The 15,540-nt window shown below is 41.4% G+C and overlaps 2 protein-coding genes across 2 annotated transcripts; both read right to left on the bottom strand.

Moving 5' to 3' along the window:
- Nucleotides 1-292: 292 nt before the first annotated feature.
- On the bottom strand, nucleotides 293-8,519 carry LOC310809452 (GDP-L-fucose synthase-like). The gene is made up of 11 exons (XM_083676715.1): nucleotides 8,478-8,519; nucleotides 7,380-7,534; nucleotides 4,172-4,286; nucleotides 3,779-3,907; nucleotides 3,526-3,599; nucleotides 2,463-2,596; nucleotides 2,315-2,379; nucleotides 1,991-2,057; nucleotides 1,123-1,202; nucleotides 805-904; nucleotides 293-627 (listed from the first exon to the last, which is right to left on the bottom strand). The coding sequence occupies exons 2-11, from the start codon at nucleotides 7,532-7,534 to the stop codon at nucleotides 572-574; spliced, it is 975 nt and encodes a 324-aa protein (XP_083532841.1). The 5' UTR covers nucleotides 8,478-8,519; the 3' UTR covers nucleotides 293-571.
- A 2,050-nt stretch (nucleotides 8,520-10,569) lies between these two features.
- On the bottom strand, nucleotides 10,570-14,638 carry alkbh7 (alkB homolog 7). The gene is made up of 4 exons (XM_083676967.1): nucleotides 14,211-14,638; nucleotides 12,641-12,814; nucleotides 11,746-11,870; nucleotides 10,570-11,471 (listed from the first exon to the last, which is right to left on the bottom strand). Exons 1-4 carry the CDS (start codon nucleotides 14,493-14,495, stop codon nucleotides 11,351-11,353), a joined length of 705 nt encoding a protein of 234 aa, XP_083533093.1. The 5' UTR covers nucleotides 14,496-14,638; the 3' UTR covers nucleotides 10,570-11,350.
- Nucleotides 14,639-15,540: the final 902 nt, after the last annotated feature.

Raw genomic sequence — 15,540 nt, 5'->3', positions numbered from 1 at the left:
TTTAATCCCACAATTCAATGGAGCCGGTAAGGGAGGCACGCAGCAGGGAAACTGAACCAATTACTGTGAGCCACATGGACATGAACAACATTGAAATGTGTCACTTACATGTTACTAAACAGTAGGCTCTAAATAGTATGTAGTGTGGTTAGAATGTAGCAGATACTTAAACACTGGGCAGTATGATCTTTTGGACACGGCCCTGATTTATTGTCGCAACCATTGGTTCTGATTCCAGAACTAGTGGAATCGACAAAATACCGTTATTTCATCATATCAAATCGAGCACAAAGATACCCTATACATTGTACCTACACTTTATAAACGTAGGAAGTGTTGTGCTATAACATATTAGTGTAAACCCATTGTCCCTGCAATATTGCACTTTTACAGTGATAGGACCTGGCGCAGCAAAACTCAAAGGAAGAGCCAAAATGGCACGGAGAAGAGAGGGGATCAAAAATGGCGTCTCAAGAGCTGAGGATAAGCATAAGGCTGGGGACCAGTGCCTCTAGTACAGCTGGTCTGGTCTTGAACTGAACCAGCTGTCCATCAGTAAGTCGGTCGGTCTTCATGTCCGGGCAATGTCATGGTTAGATATGAACCAATCACACGTTTTCTTGATGGCTGTAGGGAAGAGGGAAAGAGACACAGGCCGAATATTAAAAGTCTTTCCTTGATTCCTCATGTCCTCTCTCCTTGCACAGAAGCAAGGAAAGACTTCTAAGATTTGGCTACAATCATTGTTGTTTTTGGGCTTTAATACTTGAGAATGTCAAGGTATGTAATATACAGGCCTCTGACCTTCAGGGAGGGGCGTGAAGGTGAAGTTAGGGAGGTAGCCCCTCAGTTTAGCGTTGCTGGCCGTTTTCTTCATCTGACCATCAGACTTGCTGGTGTCAAACTGACGTCAATGGGTCAAGGGTCACAACAAGCAAAGCATAGAGAGGCAAATGGGAGCCATTCAGTAGACTGTTCCATGGCTTTGATCTAAACCAGAGCCATTCAATAGACTGTTTCATGGCTTTGATCTAAACCAGAGCCATTCAATAGACTGTTTCATGGCTTTGATCCAAACCTCTTGACAAGGCACAGCAGGTTTGGAAACGATTAAAAGGATACAACTGTTTGACCTTTGAAGTCCAGGGCTTCTGCGATCAGCTCAGAGGCTTCCTTGATGGAGACCTCACTGTCCTCCCCCACTTTGAAAGAGAGAAGAAGTGTCAAAGGAGCTTGGCCCAATAATACTTCTTTTGTAAAATTTCAAAAATTTCTAAAATTTCTAATTTCTTTTGTAAAATGAATTATAACTCTTGAAACTTACAATGCAAGTCACAAAGCAAACCAGTGCATCAAAACAGTATCTGTCTAATGAAAAGTGAAATCCACCATTCATTTCATAATGACAGACTAAATAGTAACTATAACTGTCAATATGCATTGCAGGTTGGACAACTTCTATTTAAAACCAGAATAATTTTAGTCGAAAAACGTTGTACTTATAAAGTTTATGGTAGTACCCCTGTACGCCTGTTAGAGAAAATATAATTTCTTACTATAAATATAAATCAAATGTATCTAAAATATTCAAAATCAATTTGAAAAATCAATTAATTCAATTTAATTCAAAATCAATGAGGTTTGTCAACACTTTCTCAATAGAGTCTTATGTAGAGAGTTGAGTTAACTGTTTTGCAAAAGGGTGCTTAACATTTACATTTCGTGTGAAAGCAAATACAAATTACTCACTGTTTTGTTGAAAATGTTACTGCTGTGCGCATGTATGTCATTGCCGAGGGAATGTGAACTTTCATACAAACGGTGTAAGCAATCGAGAAAAATTAATATCTAGATTGTAGAATATTTGAAGGCTCGGGCAAGACTATGTAATTAGATTGTATAGTAGGATACAATAATAAGCTTATGGTTAAGGTTAGACAAGAATAATGTTTTAGTGTACTGACTGACTCCAATGTCGGGTGGGACTTACCAGAGAGGATTATGGGATCAATCTCCTCATACTCCCGCAGCACCCACAGGAAGAGACGAGCCAGGTCCTGTGAGAGGACACACACACACACACACACACACACACACAACCATAATATATTTACACACACACACACACACACACACACACACACACACACACACAACCATAATATATTTACACACACACACACACACACACACACACACACACACACACACACAACCATAATATATTTACACACACACACACACACACACACACACACACACACACACATACATCTAGGATACACTCAAATACACACACATGAACAAAACATACCAAAGAGTAGATGAACTGTCTCTGGGGGCTGCCGGAGCCCCACACCTGCAGAGGGGTGCCTGAACCTGTTAGAGAGATACAGGGAGGGAAAGAGTCAGAGTGTGTGTGTGTGTGTGTGTGTGTGTGTGTGTGTGTGTGTGTGACTCACTTTTAGCAATGTATGTCTTATTCATGAGTGCAGAGAGCACATGGCCGTTTTCAATGTTGAAGTTGTCATAAGGTCCAAATACATTGGTCGGGATGACTGCAGTGTACCGACGTCCATGCTGCTGAAAGTACCCCCTGGAGTTAATCAATCAAACACACACACACACACACACACACACACACACACACACACACACACACACACATATACACAAGTACTTAGTTGTTGCTCAACTACAGTTTCTTTTGGTACTGGTCCAGCTTGTATTGTGACATCAATGCCCTTGCCCGAATCTTAAATACATATTAGGATACCGGTTTTCAGTACTGTTGGATCTGTGAACTTGAAATAAGCACACACACTTCTCAACTCTCAGTGACTCTGAACCAATCACTTTAGAATACTCTAGAAGTCCACACTTTCACTTAGCACCTGGTTTACACTGCATGTTAGACATGAAATCTGACATCCTTATGGCCACAAGCGGAAATTGCAATTACAATGACCTTTGGTACTAGCTCACAAAATCGGTTACCAGGCAACTCAAATAAGATACGCCAAGTAAACAGGTAATAACACATATACAGTGCATACGGAAAGTATTCAGACCCCTTCACTTTTTCCACATTTTGTTATGTTACAGCCTTATTCTAAAATGGATTCAAAACATTTTTCCCCTCATCAATCTACACAATACCCCATAATGACAAAGCCAAATCAAAATTTTAATTGTAATAATTTTGCAAACGTTTTTTAAAAACCTGTTTTCACTTTGTCATTATAGGGTATTGTGTATAGGTTGATGAGGAGAATCCATTTCAGAATAAGGCTAATATTCTGTTATTATGTTAATAACATAACAAAATCCAAATGCACTGCATGTAGTAAAGAAAATGTAATGTGTAGCTCCATTAATCAGCTTCATTTTAATACACTGCATTTTAACTTGCTTCACTGGTATTGCTTTTTTGTGACTATGTGGTACACAGTATGGCTCATCATCTGTGCTGAGAATTAGATAATCATGTACTTGTTCTTTCCTTGTTCACTTGAATCACCTCACCTGTTCTGAATGTCGATCATCCTTTTAGCATATGAGTATCCGAAGTTGGAAGCATGTGGAGGTCCATTGTGAATCTATGAGAAAGGGAACACATGAATTATCATACTAACCCTACTGTAGAACTGGCTACAACTTTTCTGACACTACAGTTACCCTACTGAACTCACCATACTCTCATCACTGTTGGGTCTTATTGGTTGCTAAACTCACCATGCTCTCATCACTGTTGGGTCTTATTGGTTGCTAAACTCACCATGCTCTCATCGATGGGGTATGTGGTCTTGTCTGGGAAAATGCAGCTGGATAGGCAGGACACCACCTTTGTGACGCCCATCTCGTGAGCAGTCTGCAGCACATTGTCGTTAATGCGGATGTTGTCCCTCTGTAAGGCAAAAATAAAAAAAATAAAAAAAAATATATACATAGAATATGAATGGTATTATGGCAGTTGCAAGAGTAGAGGTTAGAAAGCATAATCCTCTGAGAAAACTTTGATGGGCTGGGCCCTGTGTACTAGAACATATCTTCATTTTGTAGTCCTCTGCCAGTTGTTTTTGCCTGATACGTGCATGCACACATGCTTAGCTGGTAATTACTATGGAATGCAGGTGCACGTATCCTATATATCCTATGTTATAAGGCTCACCAGAAAGTGCAGGTTCTCCCTCATGTGCAAGTAGAGACCACCCACTTTGGCCGCCAGGTGGATGACATGGGTGGGCTGGAATTTCTCGAAAACTGCCCTCGTCTCTCCAGCATCTCTACAACAAATATCATGCATCACACATGTATGTGAGGTTACTTTCAAAAGAATGTGAGTCAAACAAAGGACATGACAAATAAGACCTCTTCCAATTCGCTTCGCTGTGGAATTTAAAAAAAGAATTTGCCATCAATCCACACACAATGCCCCAGAATGACAGTGAAAACAGGTTTTTAGAAGTTTCGGTACATTTGTTAAAATTGAAATACAGAAATACCTCATGTACATAAGTATTCAGACCCTTTGCTGGCACTCTTGACACTCTTGAAATGAGCTAAAATGCAAAAATGTCATGAACAAATCACTCAATAAGTTGAATTGAATCCATCTTAATGCAAGGATAATAGTTCATGTAATTTTGGAATTAATATATTTGTTTTTATAGGGTCTCTGATTTGCATAGGACTCAATTACACACTGTGTGAATCAGGTTGTCATTACAAACCGAGCAAATGGAGAGGAACAAAACTGCTCAGGAATGCGACCCTGAGGCCTGGGGAGACTTACAAAAATCTACAAAGTTGAATGGTGGAGAGGAAAAAGCACAGTCGATGGGACAACATAATCTCAGTCACTCTACAAAATTGGTCTATAACCAAGTGGCCAAAAATAATCCCTTAATGGAAAATAATCTCTCATATCCATAATTGTGTTTGTAACGATGAATTCAAGTGATACAGCAAAGAAAGTGGCTGGAAATGTGTTTATTTGGTTTTACTACAAAGCATTAGGTTTGGTGGAAATCCAGCACATGCAATGCAGTTTCCGCACCATCTCTTGTGTGAAGAATAGTGGTAGCTGCATCAAGTTATGGGTATGTTTGTCACTGGCAGGGACTGGGGGAGTTTGTCAGGATCAAGAGAAAATTATGAAATTTGCTTAGTTGGTAGTGACATCCTAATCTACACAGTGTGATTACTATGCAAATCAGAGACCCTATAAAACCAAAGATATGAATTCCAAAATTACATGAACTATTATCCTTGCATTAAGATGGACTCAATTCAACTTATTGAATGTCATAGCAACGGGTCTGAAAACTTATGTTCATGAGGTATTTCTGTATTTCAATTTTAATAAATTTACTGAAGTTTCAAAAAAATGTGTTTTTTTCGCTTTGTCATTCCGGGGTATTGTGTGTGGATTGATGACAAATCCTTTTAATTTAATCCATTTTAAATTGAGTCTATAACACAATAAAATATGGAAAAAGTGAAGGAGTCTGAATACTTTCCGAAGGCACTGTGACTAGCTACCTGAGAGCAGGCCACGCATGCTCTGTCCGGTAGGCTTTGCCTGTGTGTTATTATCAGGGTTTTGGGACCAACATCTTTATTTAGCATCCATATCAAATCAGTTCAGAGCATGCGCTTCATTTCCATTTATGAAAACGTTAGGTGAGACCCTGAGTTGTTTTACTTTGTCTGTTTCCAGATGCATGGTGCAATGAGACTGAACAAGCCCATTCAGGAACTCTCCATCACACCATTTACATAAATTCAAATCAGCAAAACGAAACAGCATGTCCTCGTTAAGTTTTCCATCAAAACTGTATCTGACGAAAACAAGCAGCTGGGCAGAGTTTGATACATCTGTGGATTCATCTAACTGCAAAGCATATTTCCCTTTCTTCACTCTGTCAATCAGCTGACACTTTATGTCCTGGGCTGTGTCCGTGATGCGCCGGGATATGGTCCCGTCAGACAGCGGCACTGCTTCTAGCTCCCGCGCCTGTTTATCCCCATGCATTGTCCGACTCATAGCGATAGCAGCAGGTTTTATTAGGGTTTCCCCGATTGTGTGTGGCTTTTTTGCCTGTGCAATTAAATATGCCACCTCATATGATGCCTTTTGAGCTTTGGTAGGGATTGTTGTTTGGTTAGTTATGACTTTCTTTTGGCCTTGCAATTCTCTCTCCTTTCGGCGGAAAGAATCTGCTGGTTTAGCGGCAAGAGAGGGGTGCTTAGTTTTCAAGTGTCTGAGCATTTTTACGGGCTTTAAGCTCTAATGTGCAAGCACCTCAGTGCACACTACACATTGGGGATGTTGTACTTCATTGATAACGACGCATGTGAATCCATACTAGATATATTCCTCTCGATACTTGCGACACTTGGAGGAAGGCTGGTCCGACTGCTTATGGACCCCCTTACGGTGGTCTCCTTCTCCTCCTCCCGCGCCAGAAGTCGATGGCCTTTCTGACGGCGGTTCTCCGCTCTCCTCTGCTGCCTTCTCCGCTGGCCTCTCTGCCGTGTCTTTGGTCGGTATTAACCCACGTTTCATTTTGAAAAATAATATCCTAGGCTTAAAGCCTAGTGTATTGATTTGAGGTATTCAGAAGAAATCTACAGGTACACACTGACGTGTGTGTGACGTCTGTGATGTTTACTGTGGTGCTGTAAAATGACCTGTCACCTGCAAATGATACTGTCGTTAATCTGTCGTAATCACCGCAGGGGTCACATCAAGAGGATTCTGAAAATCATCTCGCGACCCCCCCTCGGCGTCTCGCGACCCACCGGGGGTCCCACTTTTCCCACTTTGGGAACCCCTGATCTATTGCACTCAGATGGAGTCAATTCAACCGGTTGAGTCACTTGTTGAATACCTTTTTGCTAATTTTAGGAGTGCCATAGCAAAGGGGGTGAATACTTATTGACTTAAGACTAATTAATTTCAAAACATTTCCAAAAGATAATTTTCACTTCAACATTATGGGGTATATTTTGCAGATACATGCCATCTCAATTAAATCTATTTTAAAGTCAGGTTGTAACACAACAAAATGTGGAAAGGTCCAGGCGGGTGAATACTTAATGAAGGCACTGTATGTATAACTTCAAACCATGTTTTGTCAAAGTAATGCGACTCTCATGGGATGTCAACACATACAGTATGTCCTAGAAATCCCCACATGCAGAAATCACTGACGGTGCCTTTCAACAACCCAAATGGAAGATGAAGGACCTAGTGGACCCAGCACTTCTAGGTCCAGAAACAAAAGTGGGCCAGACTGACTTTATGCACAGAGATTAAAAAAAAAGTTCTTAGAATTAAATAAATAATATCAGGTCGCTGTGACGTCACTTACACAAGGTTGCCGTCTTTAGAAGAGAGGAAGGTCCACTCCTCCCCCTCCAGACTCCCGCCCTCTTCCTTCACCACGTGCTCGATAGCCTTGCCCACCAATCCAGATCCCCCAGTCACAAGGACGCGCATTCGCCCCGCCTGTGGCTGCGAACACATCTGTGTGTGTGCGAGAGAGAGAGAGAGAGTTCACGTTGTTGCAGAAAAGGGTTAGTTAAGGTTAGGGTTAGGGTTTGATTGGCCTATTTCATGTATTCTGAAGTGGTTAAAGCAGCTCAGAACTGTAGCCAAATTGAATTGTTTTTTTTGTTTTTTTGGGGGGGGGATTTAACTATTATTCCAGTCTTTGAACTTCAGATTTCGTTATTTCTTCCTTATTTCTTCCCCCACTGCCTCTGGCCTGCCGACTTTGCTCCACATTACCAGTTTTTCTCTCTCTCTCAGTGATTTCATAGCACGCTTTCTGTCATATGGACTTGCCATCTTTCAGTGACTGACTGTCATGTGTTGGATGAAGTAGTTTTCATGTAGTGAACTTACTTTTGTAGCTTTAGTTTGGTAATTGGTAATTTAGTTAAATACAATTTCAGATGAGCTTCCCCAGCACTGCTATTATGGCTTAGCAAAACGTTGCTCCTATTACTATGGTTGTTTATAATATGGGCTATAAAAGTCTAGAATCTGTAGCAACGGGAACGGGAATTTCATTTGACTCCGTTTTAGCAGCCAAGTCATTCCGTCTGTCCCTATATGAAACAGTAAATAACAGCCTACATTTAACAACATCAAAAAAGTAGCCTTTAAATAGATACACTAGAAAGTAAAATAATATTCTGCATTTATAGCCCATGCTCTCCATTTTTATTTGGCAAACCTGTAGGCTACACTTTTATTATCTACCCCTATTTCTAGTTGTCGCCGAGTTGTTTATATAGTCGCTTTGTATCCACGGCTTTAATGTGACAACATTACAATTTCCACTCAACAATGAGTTGCCTTACATTAAGATACATTCATTTCAGTCCAATAAATGAAATTTATGGTTTCTTGTGTATGCTATATAGGAAAACAGCATCAACAAAAAAATAGTTGGATATCGTACCTTATGGAAGTCTCAAATGCCGTGCCCAGCCACTGAAAATAATGAAAAGTGCTCATAAAAACTGACCTTTGAACACTAAATGTTAAGGAAACCATTGACAGGGAGATTGTAAAATGTTTTATGATAGACCTATATGAATCCGTAACAACTCTACTCTTTAAAGTATTCGATACATATTTGCCAATAATCAAATCTTTATGCTAATCCTTTGATTGTTTTACCTGAAATGAAATCGGTACGTGTACAAGATGCTTTTCCGCCAAGCCCTGGACAAGTAGTGAAGTGAGCTCCTGGCAGTGGCTCCTGGAAGACACATCTCTCGGTGATAATCCTGTTTGGCAACTATTGTGGTGGCCGGCAAGAATTTTATTAGATCGGAAAGTGTCACACTCTTCATCTCCGACACCACTGGGACAAGTTTGGAGGTAACGGCGATTCATCATTAAACACATCATCAAGGTGTGCAAATATTTTGTCTTAGCCTATTGGTGAAATTATGTGTTTGAAGTAATGGCGTCTTATATCAATAGTTAGTACCATAGTAGCCTAATGGCGCCCAAATAATGTTAATAATTATCTCTCGCCAGGGACGTAGTATATTTCGCAAGGGGGTGCTGCCTAAATGTTGTGAGGGGGGTAATTATAATTTATAATTATTTAAAATCAGTCTAATTTATAGTGTACTTGCCCCATACCCATTTCTAGCCTCATTGCCACTTAGCCTCGTATAGCCTACAAAATATACTGTTTTATTGTTCTATTTTGTAAATTTGTTATTGCTATTTTGTTAATATTTTGTAAATTTTTTGTCAATATTTGCTATTGTTTTTTTATGCCCCATGCACCAACCTCACCAAGTCAATTTCCTGTATGTGCAAATATACTTGGCCAAATCTGATCACCTGTTAAACAAGCAATTCTGGTGACTTTTGTTGGGAGAATAACAATGTGAGTGAAAAGCATGTAATGATCGCGTCTCAGGTAAATGACAGCTGATTTATCCGAGTGCACCCGTTCGGACCCGATAAACAGCTCTGATCACGAGAGCGTTTAATATACACTGCTCAAAAAAATTAAGGGAACACTTAAGGGACACATCAGATCTTGATGAACGAATTATTCAAGTTGAAAATCTTTACTGATGTACATTGTATAATTTGTTGAGAACAAAATGACGTAACAACGGTCAATGGAAACCAAAGTCATCAAGCCATTGAGGGCTGGATTCAAAATCACACCGAAAATCAAAGTAAAAAATTCAAATCACAGGCTGATCCAACTTGTATGAATTTTATCACGGCAACTCATGATGTGATTCAGTAGTGTGTATGGCCCCCGCGTGCCTGTACGCACTCCCGACAACGTCTGGGCATGCTCCTGATGAGTCGGGGGATGGTGTCCTGGGGGATCTCCTCCCAGACCTGGATCAGGGCATCAGTGAGCTCCTGGACAGTCTGTGGTGGTACTTGGTGGCGTCGGATGCACCGATACATAACGTCCCATAGGTGCTCAATTGGATTTAGGTCAGGGGCCATTCAATGGTATCAATGCCTTCTTCATCCAGGAACTGCCTATACACTCTGGCCACATGAGGCCGGGCATTATCCTGCACTAGGAGGAACCCAGGGCCCACTGCAGCAGCGTAAGGTCTGACAATGGGTCTGAGGATCTCATCCCGGTACCTAACAGCAGTCAGGGTACCTTTGGCTATGACATGGAGGTCTGTGCGACCCTCCAAGGATATGCCTCCCCAGACCATCACTGACCCACCGCCAAACCGGTCTGTACCTGTTGTCACTTTCATTTGCACCAAAGCAGGTGAAATTGATTCACAATCACTTGTGCTTCCTAAATGGGCAGATTGATATCCCTGAAGTTTAACTGACTTGGTGTTACACTGTGACGATTAAGTGTTCCCTTAATTTTTTTGAGCAGTGTATATGTCAGTATATCAATCCCAACTCATCCAATCCTCAGCTACAGTCTAGCAGGTGTTTATGTCTACGCGCACAACCACAAAGTAATCGCGTGTAGTGAGAGAGCAACGTAAGATGGAGATGGAGTAAGGTGAACACCTCTCATTTTGGCCCGATTCCGATGTTACCCATCACCTTTTAAACAAGCAATTCTGGTGACTTTTGATGGGAAAATAACATTCTCCAGTGGGTAGTGCGAGTGAAGAGCGTAGAATCCAACAGCAGTCCCACAATTTAAGCCTAGATGACGCGCATAAACTTCCACATACTGACACACACCATCACAAGAACGCCAGATCTGCGTAAATGAAAACCAATAAAAACACCCGATGACAGGGTGCAGCTGCACCCCCCCTTCCTACGTGCCTGTCTCTCGCTATTTTTCTACACACCATTTGTTTACAAAATCTCCTGTCAACAGAAACATTAACAAAACATTCCTTATTTATTTGGTTATGAACAGGTACAGCACTTTCAAAAAGGTATTTTGGTGTCAAAAATAATGACTAATCAAGGAGTACATCATTTTATTTAAATAACTTGAAATAAAATCACTGACAGCTGCTTTAAACATCTTTGAATGAAGAAAACCTTTCTCGACAAATACAGGAAGCTGAGTGGCCAACTGCATGCTGCAACATTTCAAGTGCACAATACTGTAGGCTTATACATAACACATCAGGCCTTCTTCTGGTCAGAGCAAAATACACTACACCGACTTTGCTACTCCAGAGACACTCCACATTTTCTCACAAGAAACAGTTTTTTTTTTATTTAGTTTAAGTCTCTCCCACAGTGAAAAAAAAATGTTTTAGCCTATATAAGATTTCCCCACACTGTGTGCTATGTCGGCTACAGCCAGAAAGACTGCATTCACTGCTCTCCGGTCCGTTGGATTCAAACAGGAAGGTTTCGACAGATGACGGAAACGCGGCGATAACGAGGCACTCTCTGTCCAGAGAAAATGGAGTCGTCGTCTTTAAGGATCTCGTGAGTGAAGACGTATCTGGCCTGGTCCCTGGTAAAGATGCCCAAAAGAAATCCATCAGTCAGCCTCAACACTCATTACACTATTGAGTCTCACAATGTTTGGTTTCATACAACATAACCTGCATGATGAAACTAGCTCAGACAGAGGCACTCTGAGATTAGATTAGATTAGATTCAGTGTGAACAGTATATACAGGTAGTGCAGTATAGTATAAGTAGTGCAGTGTAAGCAGTATATGAGTTAGCAGTAGCAGAGGCAGTAGTAGAGGCACTCATGGCCTCTAGAACGACTGCATGCTTGCCTGAGGATGTAGAGAGAGCGTCGGGGTAGAAGCATGTCAAGCCATTCGGTTGCATCGTCCTCCTTCACCAAGCGCATGATACTGTCTGACAACAGGCTGAGGCCTGCGATGGTGCTGCCACAGAACTGAGAGGGAGGGGAGAAGGAGGGGGAACAGACAGAGAGGGAAATTGAGAGAGAAATAGAGAGGGGGAGAGGGGTGTGATTAAAGATTTGTTGTGGGTGGGGCGATGTGAGAGTGGGGAGAGATGGGTAAATGTGTAAGGACTGACTGGTACATAGCATCTAAGTCCAGTATTTGTTTTTACATTTTACCTACAAGGTACTTTTTTTTTTTTAAATGAAAATTCTATTCATTCTGCTTATAATGTTACTGCTAATACATATACTGCTACACTGCACTACTTATACTGTTCATATACTGCACTACCTGTATATATTGTTCACACTGCACTTTTCTGCTTTTTGCACTTCTGGTTAGACGCTAACTGCATTTCGGTGTCTCTGTACTTGTACTCTGCACAATGACAATAAAGTTGAATCTAATCTAATGAATCTAATCTAAAAAAACGAATGTCCACTGCTATGTGCACTGGCACATCATATTATTACAATACTCAATATTCCAGTGGCCAATACTCAATACCTCAATATTCCAGTGGCCTATACTCAGCCTACACTCAATACCTCAATATTCCAGTGGCCTATACTCAATACCTCAATATTCCAGTGGCCTATAATCAATACCTCAATATTCCAGTGGCCTATACTCAATACCTCAATATTCCAGTGGCCTATACTCAGCCTACACTAAATTCTACGCTCAGCTTGTCACTATAGTTTCAATTAGGGTTAGGTAAGCGCCATAGGGGGGTTGCCTAATGGAAGCAGCTTACCTTGACACTGTCAATGTGGGGTTTGATGTAGCCAGCCTTGTCCAGGTCCAGTACGTGCACAGGGCCAAGGAGGGAGCTTCCCTCATGGAAGGCCACAGCCCTGAGGCGAGCCAGTGCCTCCTCGCACGCACTGCCCCAATTGACACGCTCCGTCTCCCGGTATCCATGGATGGCCTGGTGTGTGGATCACAAGTCAGAGCTTGTCTGTGATTTCATTTAAAAAAGGGTGAAAGGGCATGGCTCCATTGGGTGTCGTTGATCGTGACAGTGATTGAACTGTTTAAATTATTTTTATTGAATGTTTTACTTTTAGTATGTGTTATCTGTTGTGCCTGGGCACTTTATCTGTCTCACCGTGGGCGAGTGAGAAACAAAGTGGCTTTATTGTCAATTCTTCACATGTCAAGACATACAAAGGAATCGAGAGGACGTTTAGCCTCAAGAATAGAAAGGCCAGATTAGACTTTGCCAAAAAAACATCTAAAAAAGCCATCCCTGTTCTGGAACAGCATTCTTTGCACAGATGAAACTAAGATGAAACTGTACCAGAATCAAGGGAGGAAACAAGTATGGAGAAGGCTTGAGAACTGCTCATGATCCGAAGCATACCACATCATCTATAAAACATGGTGGAGGCAGTGTGATGGCATGGGCATGCATGGCTTCCAATGGCACTGGGTCACTAGTGTTTATTGATGATGATGATGATGATGTGACAGAAGACAGAAGCAGCCGGATGAATTCTGAAGTGTTTAGGGATATACTGTCTGCTCAGATTCAGCCAAATTCAGCAAAGTTGATTGGACGGCGCTTCAAAACAACACCCAAAACATACTGCGAAAGCAACCCAGGAGTTTTTTTAAGGCAAAGAAGTGGAATATTCAAACAACACAGACAACTGCAGTAAAGGCCTGGCAAAGCATCACAAAGGAGGAAACCCAGCATTTGGTGATGTCCATGGGTTCCAGACTTCAGGCAGTCATTGCCTGCAAAGGATTCTTAACAAAGTATTAAAAATGAACATTTTATTTATGATAGTTAATTTGAGCCCCTGAACATGGTGGACTGTGGATAAAAATGGTTGCAATTCCTAAACGTTTCATACGACATTTTTGTTCAAACCCTTGAATTAAAGCTGAAAGTCTGCCCTTCAATTGCATCTTGATTGTTTCATTTAAAATCCATTGTGGTGGCGTACAGAGCCAAAATTATGAAAATTGTGTCACTGTCCAAATATTTCCGGACCTAACTGTACATAGTCCCCCTGAAGTCTGCGACCCGTTGACCCCAGAAATAGCTGAGTATCTTCTCTGGTGATGGTCTGCAGCAATCTTCAGTTGTTGTTTGAATTGCATGTTAAACTGGACTTAAATCTCAAGAGTGACTTGGCCAGTCAAGAACTTTACACTTTTTAGGCCCTGAAAAACTCCCTAGTTGCTATGGCAGTAGACGGAAAGACCAATTAGCCTACTATCCTGTCTATAGCTAGATACCACTGACATCTGTCATCTCGGATCAACTGCTTGAAGGCAAATCAACTCGATTCTAAAGGTCTGGTTCGAGCACTTACATCATCCCAGTGGTCGAATTCGTATCGTTTTTTCCTCAACACCGGCTCAAGTTCTTTGATAAGAGCACTCTCCTCTTCCTCGCTTATGAAGTCCGTCCTGACCTCCACTTGTTTCTGTAGCCTTTGAACGATGCCTGCGGTCGAACCGTAAATGAGCTGGTCATGTTTCAAATGGAGCGGGCCGCTCTTCGCAGGTCCAGAACAACTTGCTGCGGAACTCAGACAAGACGAGCGACTGCGCAGAGGTCGTTTAGGGAGTCGTCTCACAACTTGCAGTAATATCATGCTTCCGATGACTACGTTATTTAGTCTGTTTAGGCTTATAGCATAAATAAGTAAAATATGTTTCTAGTTTAGCTATGTTTTGTTGATTTTTCTGGTGAGAGAAGTCGAATTCTGACGTGTAGCCATTTTGAAAACACATAGCATTGTGGGAATTGTAGTACGCTGGGCTGGCTGCTGCATTTAGCCATTCCTCTGTAGACTCCTTACCCCCCCCCCCCCCAAAAAAATAAAATAATTAATAATAATAATAAAAAAACAACAACAACCCCAAAACAAACAAGAAAGTTATTGAAGACAACAACGCGACGGGCTAGTTGTTTTAAGTAGTGTTTTTTTTTTTTTTTTTATCACTGACGCACTAACTACATAGAAGCCGTTTGGCCGTTTTAGCTCTCTGCATCATTTGACTTATTAGCTTTTTCTTAGTAAATCTGAGAACATGAGTAAAAACAAGCACACGTCAGAATTTTGATTCTGATTCTTACTTACGTATCGTTGTTTCACCTACTTTAGGCGGACATATTTATTGTAAGTCGCTCTGGACAAGAGCTTCTGCTAAATGTTTGAGGTTTACATGACACAAACAATAACACACAACTAATCCACCTTTAGGAGTGGAATAAGAGAAATGTGTTGGCTGGGAGCCCCTCCCATCTCCTCATCTCTACACATCTACAGAGTGTCTGTTGCTCTGCAGGTACCACAGCCCTGGGAGGGATAGGAGATAAGGGACAGGACACTTACAGTACCACTCTTTGACACTGGGTGACAGTATAGTGTTAGAGCTCTGATTGTTTCTGGTATAACGTCTGCACCTCTATCAAAGACTTCATTATCATCATGAGTGATACATTGAAATTACTCTCATATGACTTACCCCTCACATTTTCTCTCTCTCTTCACACACACACACACACACACACACACACACACACACACACACACACACACACACACACACACACACACACACACACACACACACACTATCCCTCTCTCACTTATATCGCGGCCCTTCAAAGGACAGCCGTTCTTTCAAGTGAGT

This window comes from Argentina silus (genome assembly GCF_951799395.1).
Source record: "Argentina silus genome assembly, chromosome: 9".
Lineage (NCBI taxonomy): Eukaryota > Metazoa > Chordata > Actinopteri > Argentiniformes > Argentinidae > Argentina > Argentina silus.
Note: the sequence above shows the minus strand (reverse complement) of the source record. Positions and strands in the feature narration are given on the sequence as shown.